Genomic DNA, 23,939 nt, shown 5'->3' with positions numbered 1-23,939 from the left:
AGCTCAACCTTTGTAGTTTATCTTATCACATGTAACATCTGTAATTTTCAGTATGTGGGTTTAACCTCCAGAATGTTGAAGGATAGAATTAGGGAACCCTTGTCCCTAGATGCAGAGGTTCCTAAAACCCCCTTGGCTAAACACTGTGCAACACATGGTATCCCAACAGAGAACGCCTTTTTCTTTCAAGGTATTGATAGAATCAACTTGGGTCCCAGAGGTGGGGACAAGTTTGCTGCACTGAGTAAAAAGGAAGTGTTCTGGATATATACTTTAAAAACAGGGTATCCATCTGGCATTAATAAGATCAGTGATGTGAAATGTATTCATTGATACTGTAAGGCAATAATTTGTTATGTTAAGATACCACCAATTATATCATTATATACATTACTTTTATCATGATTACAAATGTATCTTTATTTATATGAGTCGTCATTGATGTTCATTTGGGTTAGTGAACTAACACTTTGTGCACTAGTAGCATAAGTGAATACATATGTTGCATTTATCTTTTATATGGCACTCTTGTGCATTTGAATTATGTGCTACTAGTGGAGAAATTTGTGTACCCAATGAACATCTCAACTATATATTTAATATACAACACATAAATAGGAGATGTTCTCATATTAAAGGGACACTGAACCCAAATTTTTCTTTTGTGATTAAGATAGAGCATGCAATTTTGAGCAACTTTCTAATTTACTCCTATTATCAATTTTTCTCTGTTCTCCTGCTATCTTTATTTGAAAAAGAAGGCATCTAAGCTATTTTTTGGTTCAGTACCCTGGATAGCACTTGTTTATTGGTCGGTTAAATTAATCCACCAATCGGCAAGAACAACCCAGGTTGTTCACCAAAAATGGGCCGGCATCTAAACTTACATTCCTGCTTTTCAAATAAAGATACCAGGAGAATGAAGAAAATTTGATAATAGGAGTAAATTAGAAAGTTGCTTAAAATTGCATGCCATATCTGAATCACGAAAGAAAAAATTTGGGTTCAGTGTCCCTTTTAAGGTTTTTCGTGTTTTGCATTTTGATTGACAATGTTCTATTATTGTAATATCTCTTTAAGAACAGGTTTGTCTCTCTGTTTTATTTAACATTGAGAATAATACTGTTGACTATTTTCTTGTTCTTTTAAATCGTTGCTATAACTTTTTTGTTGTGAACATCACAATTCTGAAAACATTCCATTTGAAAGCAACTATTGTAGTTTGGATGCACTATATTTATACAATATAATCATAGTGAAAATGAAGTAACAGGTATGAGTGTCGAGTTTAGCTTTGCTAACATTGTAACACATTTTTAAGCTAGATTAAGTTTGAGTAGCTGTATGTTTAATAAATGTGCATATGAAAATTATGTATTAACCTGTCGTGTTTTGATTGGCTGCTAGAGGAAATCCTTAGTGCTTATAATATGTGTATCAACTTGTAAATTAGCTCTGATGAAATTCCTGCGGGCATGAAACGTGTCAGCTGATAGTGCCTGTGTGCTGTGCTTGAGTGTTTTTACGTTGTGTATTTTTTCAAATACCCTCTTGCATCTATCCGTGATGGTGGACGTAACTGCTAACCTTAGAAGTTTGTTCGAATTTGTTTGTGGGCGTGTAGGAGAGCCCTTGCATCTGCAACCACTTGCGTCAGCGTGTTTGTAGCCGTTAGCCGAGTTGAGGAACAAGTACCTGTGAGCCCTTCCAGGATCCTACCTGCATGGCGGACCACCGTTGTAAGTACACGGACACAGACAGTGATGTGGTTTCGGTAAGGTGGAACTACCACAGCAGCATACTATTTTAAGAGTGATAATTTGCTGGACTATCAAGGTACTCTTATATCCTTTCTTCGTTACATTCCATGAGGGATTGTTTTATTCATAATGCTCCCGTAATAAGTTCATATATATGCTTATTGATATCATTTGATATTTACGAGGGGAGTTTGAATGGACTTTACTTGTATTCTACAGTTTATTTGTTTAATTCCTTTGTGCACAAAATAATTCCATAATCGGGGAATACTCTATAAATTATTAACCCCTAGTCTCCTGGTCACCAGTGCCTGTGTCCTGCCTAGAATATCCTTTCCAAGGATATATACATGTCCCAGAATATTGCAGTCTAATTCTCTGAAGTGCAAATCCCCAAAATTTAGAAGACCAAGCACTTACCTGCATCTAGCCATCCGGCAGGGGGACAGCCTACCCAGCGTGAGAGGATGCCGCTCCTCACAGAGGCCTGTATAAGAAAGAAAGAACAGAGTAAACCTACTCAGGCTTTCTATACCAGGGCAGCATAATGTTAGGAAAACACAGTAAGGCCCACCTCACAAGTTCCTAACTGCTTGAAAGCTACCACAGCCATATTGAAGAGACTAATGTCAAGTACAGCTAAACCCAGCTTGTCAGGAAAGATCAGAGCAAGTCTACTCAGGCTTCCAAAATAAAAAACATCTTAATAGAAGAATCTTAATCAGACCTTCACCTCCTCCTTGCACTGAAGGCAAAGAGAATGACTGGCAGTTGTGGGAAGGGAACTGATACTTAACAGCTTTGCTGTGGTGCTCTTTCTTTGCCTCCTCCTGCTGGCCAGGAGTGATATTCCTAACAGTAATTGCTGATTCTGTGGACTCACCATGTCTAAAGAAAGAAATATGATTAGGTGCATGAGTAATACGTGTTTGCAGAAATTTTCCCTAGATGATCAGATGGAATGCTTTTGTAGAGTATATTTTGAAATGGATTTTGAATATTCTGAGTGGGAGTTTGTAGAAAATTTTCTTAAAGGGGTAGAAATGCCATTTTTTTTTTGTATATGGCTAGTAAATATCTGCAATTAGAGAACTGCACTGCAAAATGAAACTATATATGTTTTTTGTTTTTTGTTTTTTTTACTGACCTTTAAATTAAATACCCTTAAATATTGTAGATGTACTTTAGTCTCCCTATTTTTGCAGGTTGTTGGCGTATTCCGGACAGAGAGCAATGTGTCAAAAGCCTCCCTGCGAGAGGATGGCGAAACTGAATCAAACTCAGTGGAGTCTTTGGGCTTCTGTAGTGTGTAAGTAAATCTTTTTTTTTTTTTTTTAATCAGTTGAAAGTCGCATTCAATATTTAATGGAGCATTTAATCTTTCTAAGAGTATTAATGAAAAAAATGCATGCAATGATATGGCTGGTTCTGAAACTTAATTCTGTTATGTTTGTCTGGCAGTTTGTGGTACAGCAATTTTGCTGGTTTAATTTGATTTTGTTCACTTAGATGATATTTTTCAATGGATTTTAAAACATGCCTTAGAGACACATGATTTCTGTGTGAGCTTTTTACCTGCCAATCAGTTAGGAAACCAAAATGTACCTGCTGGTGTCAGTAGAAACAAACAATAATGTACCTGCTGGTGTCAGTAGAAACAAACAATAATGTACCTGCTGGTGTCAGTAGAAACAAATAATAATGTACCTGCTGGTGTCAGTAGAAACAAACAATAATGTACCTGCTGGTGTCAGTAGAAACAAACAATAATGTACCTGCTGGTGTCAGTAGAAACAAACAATAATGTACCTGCTGGTGTCAGTAGAAACAAACAATAATGTACCTGCTGGTGTCAGTAGAAACAAACAATAATGTACCTGCTGGTGTCAGTAGAAACAAATAATAATGTATTTGCTGGTGTCAGTAGAAACAAATAATAATGTACCTGCTGGTGTCAGTAGAAACAAATAATAATGTACCTGCTGGTGTCGGTAAAAACAAATAATAATGTACCTGCTGGTGTCGGTAAAAACAAATAATAATGTACCTGCTGGTGTCAGCAGAAACAAATAATAATGTACCTGCTGGTGTCAGTAGAAACAAACAATAATGTACCTGCTGGTGTCAGTAGAAACAAACAATAATGTATTTGCTGGTGTCAGTAGAAACAAACAATAATGTATTTGCTGGTGTCAGTAGAAACAAACAATAATGTACCTGCTGGTGTCAGTAGAAAAAAATAATAATGTACCTGCTGGTGTCAGTAGAAACATACAATAATGTACCTGCTGGTGTCAGTAGAAATAAACCATAATGTACCTGCTGGTGTCAGTAGAAACATACAATAATGTACCTGCTGGTGTCAGTAGAAACAAATAATAATGTACCTGCTGGTGTCAGTAGAAACAAATAATAATGTACCTGCTGGTGTCAGTAGAAACAAATAATAATGTACCTGCTGGTGTCAGTAGAAATAAACAATAATGTACCTGCTGGTGTCAGTAGAAACAAATAATAATGTACCTGCTGGTGTCAGTAGAAACAAATAATAATGTACCTGCTGGTGTCAGTAGAAACAAACAATAATGTACCTGCTGGTGTCAGTAGAAACAAATAATAATGTACCTGCTGGTGTCAGTAGAAACATACAATAATGTACCTGCTGGTGTCAGTAGAAACAAATAATAATGTACCTGCTGGTGTCAGTAGAAACAAACAATAATGTACCTGCTGGTGTCAGTAGAAACAAACAATAATGTACCTGCTGGTGTCAGTAGAAACAAATAATAATGTACCTGCTGGTGTCAGTAGAAACAAACAATAATGTACCTGCTGGTGTCAGTAGAAACAAACAATAATGTACCTGCTGGTGTCAGTAGAAACAAATAATAATGTACCTGCTGGTGTCAGTAGAAACAAATAATAATGTACCTGCTGGTGTCAGTAGAAACAAATAATAATGTACCTGCTGGTGTCAGTAGAAACAAACAATAATGTACCTGCTGGTGTCAGTAGAAACAAATAATAATGTACCTGCTGGTGTCAGTAGAAACAAACAATAATGTACCTGCTGGTGTCAGTAGAAACAAACAATAATGTACCTGCTGGTGTCAGTAGAAACAAACAATAATGTACCTGCTGGTGTCAGTAGAAACAAATAATAATGTACCTGCTGGTGTCAGTAGAAACAAACAATAATGTACCTGCTGGTGTCAGTAGAAACAAATAATAATGTACCTGCTGGTGTCAGTAGAAACAAACAATAATGTACCTGCTGGTGTCAGTAGAAACAAATAATAATGTACCTGCTGGTGTCAGTAGAAACAAATAATAATGTACCTGCTGGTGTCAGTAGAAATAAACAATAATGTACCTGCTGGTGTCAGTAGAAATAAACAATAATGTACCTGCTGGTGTCAGTAGAAACAAATAATAATGTACCTGCTGGTGTCAGTAGAAACAAATAATAATGTACCTGCTGGTGTCAGTAGAAACAAATAATAATGTACCTGCTGGTGTCAGTAGAAACAAACAATAATGTACCTGCTGGTGTCAGTAGAAACAAACAATAATGTACCTGCTGGTGTCAGTAGAAACAAATAATAATGTACCTGCTGGTGTCAGTAGAAACAAATAATAATGTATTTGCTGGTGTCAGTAGAAACAAATAATAATGTACCTGCTGGTGTCAGTAGAAACAAATAATAATGTATTTGCTGGTGTCAGTAGAAACAAATAATAATGTACCTGCTGGTGTCAGTAGAAACAAATAATAATGTACCTGCTGGTGTCAGTAGAAACAAATAATAATGTACCTGCTGGTGTCAGTAGAAACAAATAATAATGTACCTGCTGGTGTCAGTAGAAACAAACAATAATGTACCTGCTGGTGTCAGTAGAAACAAATAATAATGTACCTGCTGGTGTCAGTAGAAACAAATAATAATGTACCTGCTGGTGTCAGTAGAAATAAACAATAATGTACCTGCTGGTGTCAGTAGAAATAAACAATAATGTACCTGCTGGTGTCAGTAGAAACAAATAATAATGTACCTGCTGGTGTCAGTAGAAACAAACAGTAATGTACCTGCTGGTGTCAGTAGAAACAAATAATAATGTACCTGCTGGTGTCAGTAGAAACAAATAATAATGTACCTGCTGGTGTCAGTAGAAACAAATAATAATGTACCTGCTGGTGTCAGTAGAAATAAACAATAATGTACCTGCTGGTGTCAGTAGAAACAAATAATAATGTACCTGCTGGTGTCAGTAGAAACAAATAATAATGTACCTGCTGGTGTCAGTAGAAATAAACAATAATGTACCTGCTGGTGTCAGTAGAAACAAACAATAATGTACCTGCTGGTGTCAGTAGAAACAAATAATAATGTACCTGCTGGTGTCAGTAGAAACAAATAATAATGTATTTGCTGGTGTCAGTAGAAACAAATAATAATGTACCTGCTGGTGTCAGTAGAAACAAATAATAATGTACCTGCTGGTGTCAGTAGAAACAAATAATAATGTACCTGCTGGTGTCAGTAGAAACAAATAATAATGTATTTGCTGGTGTCAGTAGAAACAAATAATAATGTACCTGCTGGTGTCAGTAGAAACAAATAATAATGTACCTGCTGGTGTCAGTAGAAACAAATAATAATGTACCTGCTGGTGTCAGTAGAAACAAACAATAATGTACCTGCTGGTGTCAGTAGAAACAAACAATAATGTACCTGCTGGTGTCAGTAGAAACAAACAATAATGTACCTGCTGGTGTCAGTAGAAACAAACAATAATGTACCTGCTGGTGTCAGTAGAAACAAACAATAATGTACCTGCTGGTGTCAGTAGAAACAAACAATAATGTACCTGCTGGTGTCAGTAGAAACAAACAATAATGTACCTGCTGGTGTCAGTAGAAACAAACAATAATGTACCTGCTGGTGTCAGTAGAAACAAACAATAATGTACCTGCTGGTGTCAGTAGAAACAAACAATAATGTACCTGCTGGTGTCAGTAGAAACAAACAATAATGTACCTGCTGGTGTCAGTAGAAACAAACAATAATGTACCTGCTGGTGTCAGTAGAAACAAACAATAATGTACCTGCTGGTGTCAGTAGAAACAAACAATAATGTACCTGCTGGTGTCAGTAGAAACAAACAATAATGTACCTGCTGGTGTCAGTAGAAACAAACAATAATGTACCTGCTGGTGTCAGTAGAAACAAACAATAATGTACCTGCTGGTGTCAGTAGAAACAAACAATAATGTACCTGCTGGTGTCAGTAGAAACAAACAATAATGTACCTGCTGGTGTCAGTAGAAACAAACAATAATGTACCTGCTGGTGTCAGTAGAAACAAACAATAATGTACCTGCTGGTGTCAGTAGAAACAAACAATAATGTACCTGCTGGTGTCAGTAGAAACAAACAATAATGTACCTGCTGGTGTCAGTAGAAACAAACAATAATGTACCTGCTGGTGTCAGTAGAAACAAACAATAATGTACCTGCTGGTGTCAGTAGAAACAAACAATAATGCATTTGCTGTATTTTTTATTGCTGAGTTTTTGTTTGTTTCAAAACTGAAACTAGAGGGAAATGTTTGTTTGCACAAATTTTGTGCTCTTGGTCTGTATTACTGATCTTCTGGGTGTAAAATTGTGTTCCTTATATCCACTGTGATTTAAGTATAGTGCATTTTATATTAAAGGGATAGAATTACAAAAACATTTCTTTCATGATTTAGGTAGAACATACAATTTTAAACAACTTTCCAGTTTACTTCTATTATCAAATTTGCTTCATTCTCTTGGTATCATTTGTTGAAAGAGCAGCAATGCACTACTGGTTTCTAACTGAACACATGGGTGAGCCAATGACAATCACTTTATATATGCAGCCACCAATCAGCATATAGAACCCAGGTTCTTTGCTACTCTTGAGCTTTCCTAGATAAACATTTCAGCCAAGGATAACAAGAGAAGGAAGCAAATTAAATAATAGAAGTAAATTGCAAAGTTGTTTAATATTGTATGTTCTATCTAAATCATGAATGTTTAATTATGACTTTACTGTACCTTTAAGTGTCTGTTCTCCACAGAAAATGTTGTCAGCCGGGTAAAGTAGCTGGGTGGGAGCAGGGTAGTATTTGCAATATTATAACATTTTCTGTCATTAATTGCATAATTTTACATTAATATATATATTTATATTTATTTATATTGGCAGATTTTAGCTTAAAGGGCCAGTAAACCTAAAAAATAATGTTATATAATTCTGCACATAGTGCAGAATTATATAACATATTAGCAGCAGCTTTATAAAACCTAATATTCCCTCTGAATTTTTATAAAAAAATACTTTTTCAGACCCGCTCTCTGTGCTCTTCTGAGCGGGTCTGTTTTTATCACAGAGCGCATCTGGCCAGCTGTCTAGTCACAGCCCGGCTCTACCGCGCCATTATACTTAGTGCAGCTCGCTCCCGCTGTCAGACAGAGCAGAGCAGGAGCGAACTGCACTGAATATAATGGCGCGGTAGAGCCGGGCTGTGACTAGACAGCTGGCCAGATGCGCTCTATGATAAAAACAGACCCGCTCAGAAGAGCACAGAGAGCGGGTCTGAAAAAGTCTTTTTTTTATAAAAATTCACAGGGAATATTAGGTTTTTATAAAGCTGCTGCTAATATAATGTTATATAATTCTGCACTATGTGCAGAATTATATAACATTATTTCTCTTGTTAAGTGTATCAAGTCCACGGATCATCCATTACTTGTGGGATATTCTCCTTCCCAACAGGAAGTTGCAAGAGGATTACCCATAGCATAGCTGCTATATAGCTCCTCCCCTCATTGCCATATCCAGTCATTCTCTTGCAACTCTCAACAAAGATGGACGTAGTAAGAGGAGAGTGGTGTATTATAGTTAGTTTTTTAACTTCAATCAAAAGTTTATTTTTAAATGGTACCGGAGTGTACTGTTTCATCTCAGGCAGCATTAGAAGAAGAATCTGCCTGTGATTTCTATGATCTTAGCAGAAGTAACTAAGATCCACTGCCGTTCTCACATATTCTGAGGAGTGAGGTAACTTCAGAGGGGGAATGGCGTGCAGGTTTTCCTGCAATAAGGTATGTGCAGTTAACATATTTCTAGGGATGGAATTTGCTAGAAAAATGCTGCTGATACTGGATTAATGTAAGTTAAGCCTTAAATGCAGTGATAGCGACTGGAATCAGGCTTATTAACAGAGATACATACTCTTATAAAAGTGTAATATAAAACTTTTGCTGGCATGTTAATCGTTTTTATATATGTTTGGTGACAAAACTTATTGGGGCCTAGTTTTTTTTCCACATGGCTGGCTTGATTTTTGCCTAGAAACAGTTTCCTGAGGCTTTCCACTGTTGTAATATGAGTGGGAAGGGCCTATTTTAGTGCTTTTCTGTGCAGTAAAAATACTGACAGAGACATTCAGCTTCCTTCTGTATGATACAGGACATCTCTGAAGGGCTCAAAAGGCTTCAAAGTCGTGTTTGAGGATGGTAACAACCACAGTAGACTGTGGCAGTTGTTGTGACTGTTTAAAAAACTTTTTTGTCATTTATTCAGTTTTTGGTATTAAGGGGTTAATCATCCATTTGCAAGTGGGTGCAATGCTCTGCTGACTTGTTACATACACTGTAAAAATTTCGTTAGTGTAACTGCCTTTTTTCACTATTATTTCAAATTTTGACAAAATTTGTTTCTCTTAAAGGCACAGTAACGTTTTTTTATATTGCTTGTTAACTTGTTTTAAAGTGTTTTCCAAGCTTGCTAGTCTCATTGCTATTCTGTACTAACATGTCTGAAACAGAGGATACTTGTTCATTATGTTTAAAAGCCATGGTGGAGCCCCATAGGAGAATGTGTACTAAATGTATTGATTTCACCTTAAACAGTAAAGATCAGTCTTTATCTATAAAAGAATTGTCACCAGAGGGGTCTGTCGAGGGGGAAGTTATGCCGACTAACTCTCCCCACGTGTCGGACCCTTCGCCTCCCGCTCAAGGGACGCACGCTAATATGGCGCCAAGTACATCAGGGACGCCCATAGCGATTACTTTGCAGGACATGGCTGCAATCATGAATAATACCCTGTCAGAGGTATTATCCAGATTGCCTGAATTGAGAGGCAAGCGCGATAGCTCTGGGGTTAGACGAGATACAGAGCGCGTAGATGCTGTAAGAGCCATGTCAGATACTGCGTCACAATATGCAGAACCTGAGGACGGAGAGCTTCAGTCTGTGGGTGATGTCTCTGAATCGGGGAGACCTGATTCAGAGATTTCTAATTTTAAATTTAAGCTTGAGAACCTCCGTGTATTGCTTGGGGAGGTATTAGCTGCTTTGAATGACTGTGACACAATTGCAGTGCCAGAGAAATTGTGTAGGCTGGATAAATACTATGCAGTACCGGTGAGTACTGATGTTTTTCCAATACCTAAAAGGCTTACAGAAATTATTAGTAAGGAGTGGGATAGGACCGGTGTGCCCTTTTCCCCACCTCCTATATTTAGAAAAATGTTTCCAATAGATGCCACTACACGGGACTTATGGCAGACAGTCCCTAAGGTGGAGGGAGCAGTTTCTACTTTAGCAAAGCGTATCACTATCCCGGTTGAGGACAGTTGTGCTTTTTCAGATACAATGGATAAAAAATTAGAGGGTTACCTTAAGAAAATGTTTATTCAACAAGGTTTTATTTTACAGCCCCTTGCATGCATTGCGCCTCTCACTGCTGCGGCGGCATTCTGGTTTGAGGCCCTGGAAGAGGCCATCCATACAGCTCCATTGAATGAAATTGTTGACAAGCTTAGAACTCTTAAGCTAGCTAACTCATTTGTTTCTGATGCCATTGTTCATTTGACTAAACTAACGGCTAAGAATTCCGGATTCGCCATCCAGGCGCGTAGGGCGCTATGGCTCAAATCCTGGTCAGCTGATGTGACTTCAAAGTCTAAATTACTCAACATTCCTTTCAAGGGTCTGACCTTATTCGGGCCTTGTTTGAAAGAAATTATTGCTGACATTACTGGAGGTAAGGGTCATACCCTTCCTCAGGACAGGGCCAAATCAAAGGCCAAACAGTCTAATTTTCGTGCCTTTCGAAATTTCAAGGCAGGTGCAGCATCAACTTCCTCTGCTTCAAAACAAGAGGGAACTTTTGCTCAATCCAAGTAGGCCTGGAAACCTAACCAGTCCTGGAACAAGGGCAAGCAGGCCAGAAAGCCTGCTGCTGCCTCTAAGACAGCATGAAGGAGCGGCCCCCTATCCGACAACTGATCTAGTAGGGGGCAGACTCTCTCTCTTCGCCCAGGCGTGGGCAAGAGATGTTCAGGATCCCTGGGCGTTGGAGAGCATATCTCAGGGATATCTTCTGGACTTCAAAGCTTCTCCTCCACAAGGGAGATTTCACCTTTCAAGATTATCTGCAAACCAGATAAAGAAAGAGGCATTCCTAAGCTGCGTACAAGATCTCCTTGTAATGGGAGTGATCCATCCAGTTCCGCGGACGGAACAAGGACTGGGGTTTTATTCAAATCTGTTTGTGGTTCCCAAAAAAGAGGGAACCTTCAGACCAATTTTGGATTTAAAGATCCTAAACAAATTCCTCAGAGTTCCGTCATTCAGGATGGAAACTATTCAAACCATTTTACCCATGATCCAAGAGGGTCAGTACATGACCACAGTGGACTTAAAGGATGCCTACCTTCACATTCCGATTCACAAGAATCATCATCATTTCCTGAGGTTTGCCTTTCTAGACAGGCATTACCAATTTGTAGCTCTTCCATTCGGGTTGGCTACAGCCCCAATAATTTTTACAAAGGTTCTGGGCTCACTTCTGGCGGTCCTAAGACCGCGAGGCATAGCGGTGGCTCCTTACCTGGACGACATCCTGATACAGGCGTCAAGCTTTCAAATTGCCAAATCTCATACAGAGATAGTTTTGGCATTCCTGAGGTCGCATGGGTGGAAAGTGAACGAAGAAAAGAGTTCTCTATCTCCTTTCACAAGGGTTTCCTTCCTAGGGACTCTTATAGATTCTGTAGAAATGAAAATTTACCTGACGGAGTCCAGGTTATCAAAACTTCTAAATGCTTGCTGTGTTCTTCACTCCATTCCGCGCATGGAAGTAATCGGCTTAATGGTAGCGGCGATGGACATAGTGCCATTCGTGCGCCTGCATCTCAGACCGCTGCAATTATGCATGCTCAGTCAGTGGAATGGGGATTACACAGATTTGTCCCCTCTACTAAATCTGGATCAGGAAACCAGAGATTCTCTTCTCTGGTGGTTATCTCGGGCCCATCTGTCCAAGGGTATGACCTTTCGCAGACCAGATTGGACAATTGTAACAACAGATGCCTGCCTTCTAGGTTGGGGTGCAGTCTGGAATTCCCTGAAGGCTCAGGGTTCATGGACTCAGGAGGAGAAACTCCTCCCGATAAATATTCTGGAGTTAAGAGCAATATTCAATGCTCTTCTGGCTTGGCCTCAGCTAGCAACACTGAGGTTCATCAGATTTCAGTCGGACAACATCATGACTGTGGCTTACATCAACCATCAAGGGGGAACCAGGAGTTCCCTAGCGATGTCAGAAGTCTCCAAGATAATTCGCTGGGCAGAGACTCACTCTTACCACCTGTCAGCGATCCATATCCCAGGTGTAGAGAACTGGGAGGCGGATTTTCTAAGTCGTCAGACTTTTCATCCGGGGGAATGGGAACTCCATCCGGAGGTGTTTGCTCAATTGGTTCTCCGTTGGGGCAAACCAGAATTGGATCTCATGGCGTCTCGCCAGAACGCCAAGCTTCCTTGTTACGGATCCAGGTCCAGGGACCCAGAAGCGGCACTGATAGATGCTCTAGCAGCGCCTTGGTTCTTCAACCTGGCTTATGTGTTTCCACCGTTTCCTCTGCTCCCTCGTCTGATTGCCAAAATCAAACAGGAAAGAGCATCGGTGATATTGATAGTGCCTGCGTGGCCACGCAGGACCTGGTATGCAGACCTAGTGGACATGTCATCCTTTCCACCATGGACTCTGCCTCTGAGACAAGACCTTCTAATATAAGGTCCTTTTCAATCATCCGAATCTACTTTCTCTGAGACTGACTGCATGGAGATTGAACGCTTGATCCTATCAAAGCGTGGCTTCTCCGAGTCAGTAATTGATACCTTAATACAGGCACGAAAGCCTGTCACCAGGAAAATTTACCATAAGATATGGCGTAAATATCTTCATTGGTGTGAATCCAAGAATTACTCATGGAGTAGGGTTAGAATTCCTAGGATATTGTCCTTCCTCCAAGAGGGTTTGGACAAAGGATTATCAGCTAGTTCTTTAAAGGGACAGATTTCTGCTCTGTCTATTCTTTAAAAGACGTTCAGGCATTTTGTCAGGCTTTAGTTAGAATTAAGCCTGTGTTTAAACCTGTTGCTCCTCCATGGAGCTTAAACTTGGTTCTTAAAGTTCTTCAAGGGGTTCCGTTTGAACCCCTTCATTCTATTGATATCAAACTTCTTTCATGGAAAGTTCTTTTTCTGATGGCTATTTCCTCGGCTCGAAGAGTCTCGGAGTTATCTGCCTTACATTGTGATTCTCCTTATCTGATCTTTCATTCAGATAAAGTTGTTCTGCGTACAAAACCTGGGTTTTTACCTAAGGTGGTTTCTAACAAGAATATTAATCAAGAGATTGTTGTTCCATCATTATGTCCTAATCCTTCTTCAAAGAAGGAACGTCTTTTGCATAATCTAGACGTGGTCCGTGCCTTGAAGTTTTACTTACAGGCTACTAAAGATTTTCACCAAACATCTAACCTGTTTGTTGTTTACTCTGGACAGAGGAGAGGTCAGAAGGCCTCGGCAACCTCTCTTTCTTTTTGGCTTCGGAGTATAATCCGTTTAGCCTATGAGACTGCTGGACAGCAGCCTCCTGAAAGGATTACAGCTCATTCTACTAGAGCTGTGGCTTCCACCTGGGCCTTTAAAAATGAGGCCTCTGTTGAACAGATTTGCAAGGCTGCAACTTGGTCTTCGCTTCATACTTTTTCCAAATTTTCCAAATTTGATACTTTTGCTTCTTCGGAGGCTGTTTTTGGGAGAAAGGTTCTACAGGCAGTGGTTCCTTCCGTTTAAGTTCCTGCCTTGTACCTCCCATCATCCGTGTACTTTAGCTTTGGTATTGGTATCCCACAAGTAATGGATGATCCGTGGACTGGATACACTTAACAAGAGAAAACATAATTTATGCTTACCTGATGAATTTATTTCTCTTGTAGTGTATCCAGTCCACGGCCCGCCCTGTCCTTTTCAGGCAGGTCTAAATTTTAATTAAACTACAGTCACCACTGCACCCTATGGTTTCTCCTTTCTCGGCTTGTTTCGGTCGAATGACTGGATATGGCAGTGAGGGGAGGAGCTATATAGCAGCTCTGCTGTGGGTGATCCTCTTGCAACTTCCTGTTGGGAAGGAGAATATCCCACAAGTAATGGATGATCCGTGGACTGGATACACCACAAGAGAAATAAATTTATCAGGTAAGCATAAATTATGTTTCTTTCATGTAATTAACAAGAGTCCATGAGCTAGTGACGTATGGGATATACATTCCTACCAGGAGGGGCAAAGTTTCCCAAACCTTAAAATGCCTATAAATACACCCCTCACCACACCCACAAATCAGTTTTACAAACTTTGCCTCCAAGGGAGGTGGTGAAGTAAGTTTGTGCTAGATTCTACGTTGATATGCGCTCCGCAGCAAGTTGGAGCCCGGTTTTCCTCTCAGCGTGCAGTGAATGTCAGAGGGATGTGAAGAGAGTATTGCCTATTGAATGCAGTGATCTCCTTCTACGGGGTCTATTTCATAAGGTTCTCTGTTATCGGTCGTAGAGATTCATCTCTTACCTCCCTTTTCAGATCGACGATATACTCTTATATTTACCATTTCCTCTACTGATTCTCGTTTCAGTACTGGTTTGGCTTTCTACAAACATGTAGATTAGTGTCCTGGGGTAAGTCAGTCTTATTTTCTGTGACACTCTAAGCTATGGTTGGGCACTTTATTTATAAAGTTCTAAATATATGTATTCAAACATTTATTTGCCTTGACTCAGAATGTTCAACTTTCCTTATTTCCAGACAGTCAGTTTCATATTTGGGATTATGCATTGAATTATCATATTTTTCTTACCTCAAAAATTTGACTTTTTTCCCTGTGGGCTGTTAGGCTCGCGGGGGCTGAAAATGCTTAATTTTATTGCGTCATTCTTGGCGCGGACTTTTTTGGCGCAAAAATTCTTTTCCGTTTCCGGCGTCATACGTGTCGCCGGAAGTTGCGTCATTTTTTGACGTTATTTTGCGCCAAAAATGTCGGCGTTCCGGATGTGGCGTCATTTTTGGCGCCAAAAGCATTTAGGCGCCAAATAATGTGGGCATCTTATTTGGCGCTAAAAAATATGGGCGTCGCTTTTGTCTCCACATTATTTCAGTCTCATTTTTCATTTGCTTCTGGTTGCTAGAAGCTTGATATTTGGCTTTTTTTCCCATTCCTGAAACTGTCTTATAAGGAATTTGATCTATTTTGCTTTATATGTTGTTTTTTCTCTTACATATTGCAAGATGTCTCACGTTGCATCTGAGCCAGAAGATACTACAGGAAAACCACTGCCTGCTGGATCTACCAAAGCTAAGTGTATCTGCTGTAAACTTTTGGTAGCTATTCCTCCAGCTGTTGTTTGTAATAATTGTCATGACAAACTTGTTAAAGCAGATAATATTTCCTTTAGTGATGTACCATTGCCTGTTGCAGTTCCCTCAACATCTAAGGTGCAGAATGTTCCTGATAACATAAGAGATTTTGTTTTCTGAATCCATAAAGAAGGCTTTGTCTGTTATTTCTCCTTCTAGTAAACGTAAAAAGTCTTTTAAATCTTCCCTCTCTACTGATGAATTTTTAAATGAACACCATCATTCTGATTCTTTGGACTCTTCTGGTTCAGAGGATTCTATCTCAGAGATTGATGCTGATAAATCTTCATATTTATTTAAGATGGAATTTATTCGCTCTTTACTTAAAGAAGTACTAATTGCTTTAGAAATAGAGGATTCTAGTCCTCTTGATACTAATTCTATACGTTTGGATAAGGTTTTTAAAGCTCCTGCGGTTATTCCAGAAGTTTTTCCTGTTCCTAATGCTATTTCTGCAGTAATTTCCAAGGAATGGGATAAATTGGGTAATTCATTTACTCCTTCTAAACGTTTTAAGCAATTATATCCTGTTCCGCTTGACAGGTTAGAATTTTGGGACAAAATCCCTAAAGTTGATGGGGCTATTTCTACCCTTGCTAAACGTACTACCATTCCTACGTCAGATGGTACCTCGTTTAAGGATCCTTTAGATAGAAAAATTGAATCTTTTCTAAGAAAAGCTTATCTATGTTCAGGTAATCTTCTTAGACCTGCTATATCATTGGCTGATGTTGCTGCAGCTTCAACTTTTTGGTTGGAAACTCTAGCGCAACAAGTAACAAATCGTGATTCTCATGATATTATTATTCTTCTCCAGCATGCTAATAATTTCATCTGTGATGCCATTTTTGATATTATTAGAGTTGATGTTAGGTTTATGTCTCTGGCTATCTTAGCCAGAAGAGCTTTATGGCTTAAGACCTGGAATGCTGATATGGCTTCTAAATCAACTCTACTTTCCATTTCTTACCAGGGAAACAAATTATTTGGTTCTCAGTTGGATTCTATTATTTCAACTGTTACTGGTGGGAAAGGAACTTTTTTACCACAGGATAAAAAGTCTAAAGGTAAAAACAGGGCTAACAATCGTTTTCGTTCCTTTCGTTTCAACAAAGAACAAAAGCCTGATCCTTCGTCCTCAGGAGCAGTTTCAGTTTGGAAACCATCTCCAGTCTGGAATAAATCCAAGCCTGCTAGAAAGGCAAAGCCTGCTTCTAAGTTCACATGAAGGTACGGCCCTCATTCCAGTTCAGCTGGTAGGGGGCAGGTTACGTTTTTTCAAAGAAATTTGGATCAATTCTGTTCACAATCTTTGGATTCAGAACATTGTTTCAGAAGGGTACATAATTGGTTTCAAGATGAGACCTCCTGCAAAGAGATTTTTTCTTTCCCGTGTCCCAGTAAATCCAGTGAAAGCTCAAGCATTTCTGAATTGTGTTTCAGATCTAGAGTTGGCTGGAGTAATTATGCCAGTTCCAGTTCCGGAACAGGGGATGGGGTTTTATTCAAATCTCTTCATTGTACCAAAGAAGGAGAATTCCTTCAGACCAGTTCTGGATCTAAAATTATTGAATCGTTATGTAAGGATACCAACGTTCAAGATGGTAACTGTAAGGACTATATTGCCTTTTGTTCAGCAAGGGAATTATATGTCCACAATAGATTTACAGGATGCATATCTGCATATTCCGATTCATCCAGATCATTATCAGTTCCTGAGATTCTCTTTTCTAGACAAGCATTACCAATTTGTGGCTCTACCGTTTGGCCTTGCTACAGCTCCAAGAATTTTCACAAAGATTCTCGGTGCCCTTCTGTCTGTAATCAGAGAACAGGGTATTGTGGTATTTCCTTATTTGGACGATATCTTGGTACTTGCTCAGTCTTTACATTTAGCAGAGTCTCATACGAATCGACTTGTGTTGTTTCTTCAAGATCATGGTTGGAGGATCAATTTACCAAAAAGTTCTTTGATTCCTCAAACAAGGGTAACCTTTCTGGGTTTCCAGATAGATTCAGTGTCCATGACTCTGTCTTTAACAGACAAGAGACGTCTAAAATTGATTACAGCTTGTCGAAACCTTCAGTCTCAATCATTCCCTTCGGTAGCCTTATGCATGGAAATTCTAGGTCTTATGACTGCTGCATCGGACGCGATCCCCTTTGCTCGTTTTCACATGCGACCTCTTCAGCTCTGTATGCTGAACCAATGGTGCAGGGATTACACGAAGATATATCAATTAATATCTTTAAAACCGATTGTTCGACACTCTCTAACGTGGTGGACAGATCACCTTCGTTTAATTCAGGGGGCTTCTTTTGTTCTTCCGACCTGGACTGTAATTTCAACAGATGCAAGTCTCACAGGTTGGGGAGCTGTGTGGGGATCTCTGACGGCACAAGGAGTTTGGGAATCTCAGGAGGTGAGATTACCGATCAATATCTTGGAACTCCGTGCAGTGTTCAGAGCTCTTCAGTTTTGGCCTCTTCTGAAGAGAGAATCGTTCATTTGTTTTCAGACAGACAATGTCACAACTGTGGCATACATCAATCATCAAGGAGGGACTCACAGTCCTCTGGCTATGAAAGAAGTATCTCGAATTTTGGTTTGGGCGGAATCCAGCTCCTGTCTAATCTCTGCGGTTCATATCCCAGGTGTAGACAATTGGGAAGCGGATTATCTCAGTCGCCAAACGTTGCATCCGGGCGAATGGTCTCTTCACCCAGAGGTATTTCTTCAGATTGTTCAAATGTGGGGGCTCCCAGAGATAGATCTGATGGCCTCTCATCTAAACAAGAAACTTCCCAGGTATCTGTCCAGATCCCGGGATCCTCAGGCGGAGGCAGTGGATGCATTATCACTTCCTTGGAAGTATCATCCTGCCTATATCTTTCCGCCTCTAGTTCTTCTTCCAAGAGTAATCTCCAAGATTCTGAGGGAATGCTCATTTGTTCTGCTAATAGCTCCGGCATGGCCTCACAGGTTTTGGTATGCGGATCTTGTCCGGATGGCATCTTGCCAACCATGGACTCTTCCGTTAAGACCAGACCTTCTGTCGCAAGGTCCTTTTTTCCATCCGGATCTGAAATCCTTAAATTTAAAGGTATGGAGATTGAACGCTTGATTCTTGGTCAAAGAGGTTTCTCTGACTCCGTGATTAATACTATGTTACAGGCTCGTAAATCTGTATCTCGAGAGATATATTATAGAGTCTGGAAGACTTATATTTCTTGGTGTCTTTCTCATCATTTTTCTTGGCATTCTTTTAGAATACCGAGAATTTTACAGTTTCTTCAGGATGGTTTAGATAAGGGTTTGTCCGCAAGTTCTTTGAAAGGACAAATCTCCGCTCTTTCTGTTCTTTTTCACAGAAAGATTGCTATTCTTCCTGATATTCATTGTTTTGTACAAGCTTTGGTTCGTATAAAACCTGTCATTAAGTCAATTTCTCCTCCTTGGAGTTTGAATTTGGTTCTGGGAGCTCTTCAAGCTCCTCCGTTTGAACCTATGCATTCATTGGACATTAAATTACTTTCTTGGAAAGTTTTGTTCCTTTTGGCCATCTCTTCTGCTAGAAGAGTTTCTGAATTATCTGCTCTTTCTTGTGAGTCTCCTTTTCTGATTTTTCATCAGGATAAGGCGGTGTTGCGAACTTCTTTTGAATTTTTACCTAAAGTTGTGAATTCCAACAACATTAGTAGAGAAATTGTGGTTCCTTCATTATGTCCTAATCCTAAGAATTCTAAGGAGAAATCGTTGCATTCTTTGGATGTTGTTAGAGCTTTGAAATATTATGTTGAAGCTACGAAATCTTTCCGTAAGACTTCTAGTCTATTTGTTATCTTTTCCGGTTCTAGGAAAGGCCAGAAAGCTTCTGCCATTTCTTTGGCATCTTGGTTGAAATCTTTAATTCATCTTGCCTATGTTGAGTCGGGTAAAATTCCGCCTCAGAGAATTACAGCTCGTTCTACTAGGTCAGTATCTACTTCCTGGGCGTTTAGGAATGAAGCTTCGGTTGACCAGATCTGCAAAGCAGCAACTTGGTCCTCTTTGCATACTTTTACTAAATTCTACCATTTTGATGTATTTTCTTCTTCTGAAGCAGTTTTTGGTAGAAAAGTTCTTCAGGCAGCGGTTTCAGTTTGAATCTTCTGCTTATGTTTTTTGTTAAACTTTATTTTGGGTGTGGATTATTTTCAGCAGGAATTGGCTGTCTTTATTTTATCCCTCCCTCTCTAGTGACTCTTGTGTGGAAAGATCCACATCTTGGGTAGTCATTATCCCATACGTCACTAGCTCATGGACTCTTGTTAATTACATGAAAGAAAACATAATTTATGTAAGAACTTACCTGATAAATTCATTTCTTTCATATTAACAAGAGTCCATGAGGCCCACCCTTTTTTGTGGTGGTTATGATTTTTTTGTATAAAGCACAATTATTCCAATTCCTTATTTTATATGCTTCGCACTTTTTTTCTTATCACCCCACTTCTTGGCTATTCGTTAAACTGATTTGTGGGTGTGGTGAGGGGTGTATTTATAGGCATTTTAAGGTTTGGGAAACTTTGCCCCTCCTGGTAGGAATGTATATCCCATACGTCACTAGCTCATGGACTCTTGTTAATATGAAAGAAATGAATTTATCAGGTAAGTTCTTACATAAATTATGTTTTTTTTAGCTTTACTGGCCCTTTTAATATTGTTTTCAATTTTACCAGGTGGTCAGTATAATCAGCTGAGTGTTGTGTGGGGAGAACACAGAGGGTAAACCATATCGTCTCTCACATTAGAGACCTTTTATCTCTTGTACAGTAGTTTTACACATACAGAGTTGGAGTTGTATAGCAAATTAACATTTTTGTCTTCACTGGGCACCTTTTTTTAAATGTATTTTTCCTTTGTTTAATTTAGACTTCCTCTGGCTGCAGTTGGTTACCTGGATGGGACGTTGGCTATTTATGATATTTCTTCTCAGACTTTAAGGCATCGTTGTCAGCATGAGGTCAGCCATACTCCACTATATTTTGTCACTTCTATTTTGAGCCAGCCTGTTGCTACTTTTTAAAAAAAAATATTTTGCATTATCAAATTTTAATTCTCTATTAATAGGACATGAAACCCACATTTTTTTTCTCTCATGATTTAGAAAGAGCATACAATTTTAAACAACTTTCCAATATACTTCGGTTATCTAATTTGCTCCATACTCTTGATATCCTTTGTTGGAAAACATATTTAAATAGGCTCAGTAGCTGCTGATTGGTGGCTGCACATTGATGCCTCATGTGATTGGCTCACCCAAGTGCATTTCTATTACTCCAACAAAGGATATCTAAAGAATGAAGCAAATTAGATAATATTAGTAAATTGGAAGTTGTTTAAAATTGTATTCTCTATCTGAATCCTAAAATATTATTTTTTTGGGTTTGATGTCCCTTTTTTAAAAGGATTTTAAGTTCTATGATTCCAGAAGAAAATGTATCTGAAAGATTCATAAACTTTTAAACATTTTTGGTCCATATTTTGTGACTCACGCTATGTATACAATGAGTCATTATTTAAAAAAATACTCTTTAATATACGGTATGAATAAACAAAAAAAAAAAAAAAAGAAAACACCCCACGGCGAAGCTATAGGACACAGTTGTTCTTTGGGTTACATATGTGGAGCTTTAACTCCTTAAATAGACTTCACATGTGTTTTAACCCTTTTGTTCAACATTGCAAGTTTTTTTCGTTGGGGTGCAGTAAACTAAAGTGGAAGAACAACATGAAAAGGATTGCAGTATATTTGAGAGTTGAAACATAGGGAATGTTATCCATAGCAAATTATGAGATCCGTAGGGAAATCCTTCATATATACTATATCAGTTATAGCAACATAGCAGTACGAAATGATGCCATGTGGTTTTGTCTCTCCAGTCTGGCATTGTGCAGCTGCTGTGGGAGGACAATTCGCCTGTGGTCTACACTTGCAGCTTGGACGGTGCGGTCAGACTGTGGGACTCAAGATCAGGGAAAATGATCAGGGAATACCGTGGCCACTCAGCAGAAATCCTTGACTTTGCAATTAATAAGTAAGTATTGATCTGTTTCAAGTTACATTCTTAGGAGACGTCTGTCCTGGGCACAGGATCTTGTTAGCAAGTGCTGCAGCAAAGCACACCTGTGTTTTTCTGTTTGAGAACATTTTCATATCTGTACTTTTCGCCAGAGTTGGTTCAGGCATCAATAACTTAAACCTCTGCTACCCCCTTGCAGCAACACTGCTGTGCTTAGATGCCCCTGTCTAAAATAGTGTAATTAAAGGGATAGTCTAGTCAAAATTTAAACTTTCATTATTCAGACAGAGCATGCAATTTTAAGCAACATTCTAATTTATTACTATTAGCAATTCTTCTTTGTTCTCTTGCTATCTATTTAAATGTAAGTTTAGGAGCTGACCCATTTTTGGTTCAGCACCTGGGTAGCGCTTGCTGATAGGCGAGTACATTTAGACACCAATCAGAAAGTGCTACCCAGGTGCTGAACAACAATGGGCTGACTCCTATGCTTACATTCTTGCTTTTCAAATAAAGATACCAAGAGAACAAAGAAATTGATAATAGGAGTAAATTAGAAATTTGCTTAAAATTGCATTCTCTATCTGAATCATGAAAGTTTAATTTTGACTAGACTATTCCTTTAATATGGTAATATAGGCAGTGTTTGAGTTGGTCTTATTGCCTATGCATAGTAGTACCACCAGTGAAGTTGGTATATGCCTAGACGTAGCATTACCATTGTTTCCAGGTTCAGTAGACCTTGTTTTGTTCTTTACCAGGCTCCAAGCTCTGTGAGCGATTTGTTACCTGAATTATCTTCACAGATTGTGTCCAAAAAGCTTTTGATGGTGCATTCAGGGCTTAATATACTGCACTCACCCTCTAGGTGGCAGCACATATATTTTCCTCACACAGGGCTTGATCAGATGTTAAACCATGCAAGTTCTTCTTATATGCCTCCTCATTTGTTTTTACTATATTTTAAAAATTGGATATGTTTGGAAAAGAAAAGTGAGGCATCAGCTAGAAATGTTTGAATGGTTTCTGCCTTGTCCAATTTGGTGTCTCAGAAAGGCCCTAGATGAACAGGCTTCTGCTAATTTATGTGCTGTCCTTTTAAATCTACAGAAATGGAATCACTGGGAAATATACTTCTAGCTATTTTATATATATGATGCATGACAGCTCTGAATAATTTATATTTTTGTTGGACCCTCGCTTAATTTATATTTTGTTAGTACTGTTCAATGAATTCACTAACCTTGTCACATTTGTCATACATTAAGGGCAACACAATAATGGACAAATGTTGCACTGAAATGCTTTATTTATGATTTCTCAATTGCAGAGATGCTTCCATTGTGGTGACCGCTTCTGGAGACCATAAAGCCAAAGTTTTCTGTGTGCAGCAACCTGACCGCTAAATGAGTCTACCCGTGTGCGAGTCTCCTGTATGAAGAAAATGCACCAGGCCTTATAGAAGGCTGAAGCATTTGATGTAATCTATACTACAAATGTGTGTATATATGTATGTGTGTGTGTGTGCGCGCTTTTCATACAGACAGATAATCCCTTATGTATATATACATCTGCGACTGCGTAGGTGCATGTGTATCCTTTTACTACTGTTTAATTCATAAGTGGCCTGTCAAGGAAGGAATTGTGTAAAAAGAGAAAATTAAATGTTTTTATTCAAATGTAATTTCACATTGATTCATACTTATTTTGGAAATATTTCAAGCTGATCTATTGTATGTAAAGGGCTGTTAATCTAGTTGCAGTAAGACTCAGGATCAGAAACAAGCAAAATGTTGTCAAACAGCAGTGGGGTATTGACTTTTTGCTGTTTTAAGGTTGCAGTGCATGTACTCGGGCACTAATCTTTTTTGCCCCTAAAGCATTCCAATCGCATTTTTTTTGTGATATCTAACTAAATAACCAGTGAAAACGTCTAATATGTTCTGATCTTGTTAGTATAGAAGTTACAAATCATACTGCTTGACATTCTTTTACAAACACTTTTCAGTGTTTTGGCTTAATTTTTATTGATTGTAATCCTATTGTCATACTTATTTATTGCTGCAAGTCATTTGTGCTTACCATTTTGGAATATAAAGTGGCCACTAAACTTGTAGATTTGCTTAGGAAGTAGGGATCTTAAATACATTTTTCTTATGATTAAATAAATACCTGCAACTAGTATAAAGACACCTCTGACAGATCTGTTCTTGTACAGGAAGAGCTTATGCACCCAAACTTAAAAAACAAAAAGTATTTATGTTCGCTGTAGGAACATATATGTTTTTACAAAAATAAATAAATTAATAAACG

The 23,939-nt window shown here is 38.7% G+C and overlaps 1 protein-coding gene across 2 annotated transcripts in view; it reads left to right on the top strand.

Annotated features, from left to right (window-relative positions):
* AAMP (angio associated migratory cell protein) overlaps window positions 1–23,310 on the top strand; it is a 141,926-nt gene extending 118,616 nt beyond the window's left edge. For both annotated transcript variants that reach the window (XM_053698124.1, XM_053698123.1), the window contains exons 9-12: window positions 2,966–3,069; window positions 20,476–20,566; window positions 21,487–21,641; window positions 22,957–23,310. In XM_053698124.1, the coding sequence (XP_053554099.1) occupies window positions 2,966–3,069; window positions 20,476–20,566; window positions 21,487–21,641; window positions 22,957–23,032 (426 nt within the window). In that variant the 3' untranslated portion in view covers window positions 23,033–23,310. The remainder of the gene's footprint in view (window positions 1–2,965; window positions 3,070–20,475; window positions 20,567–21,486; window positions 21,642–22,956) is intronic.
* The last annotated feature ends 629 nt before the right edge of the window (window positions 23,311–23,939 follow it).

The sequence above is a fragment of the Bombina bombina genome, chromosome 1 (genome assembly GCF_027579735.1).
Source record: "Bombina bombina isolate aBomBom1 chromosome 1, aBomBom1.pri, whole genome shotgun sequence".
NCBI lineage: Eukaryota > Metazoa > Chordata > Amphibia > Anura > Bombinatoridae > Bombina > Bombina bombina.
This window is presented reverse-complemented; position numbering and strand designations above follow the sequence as displayed.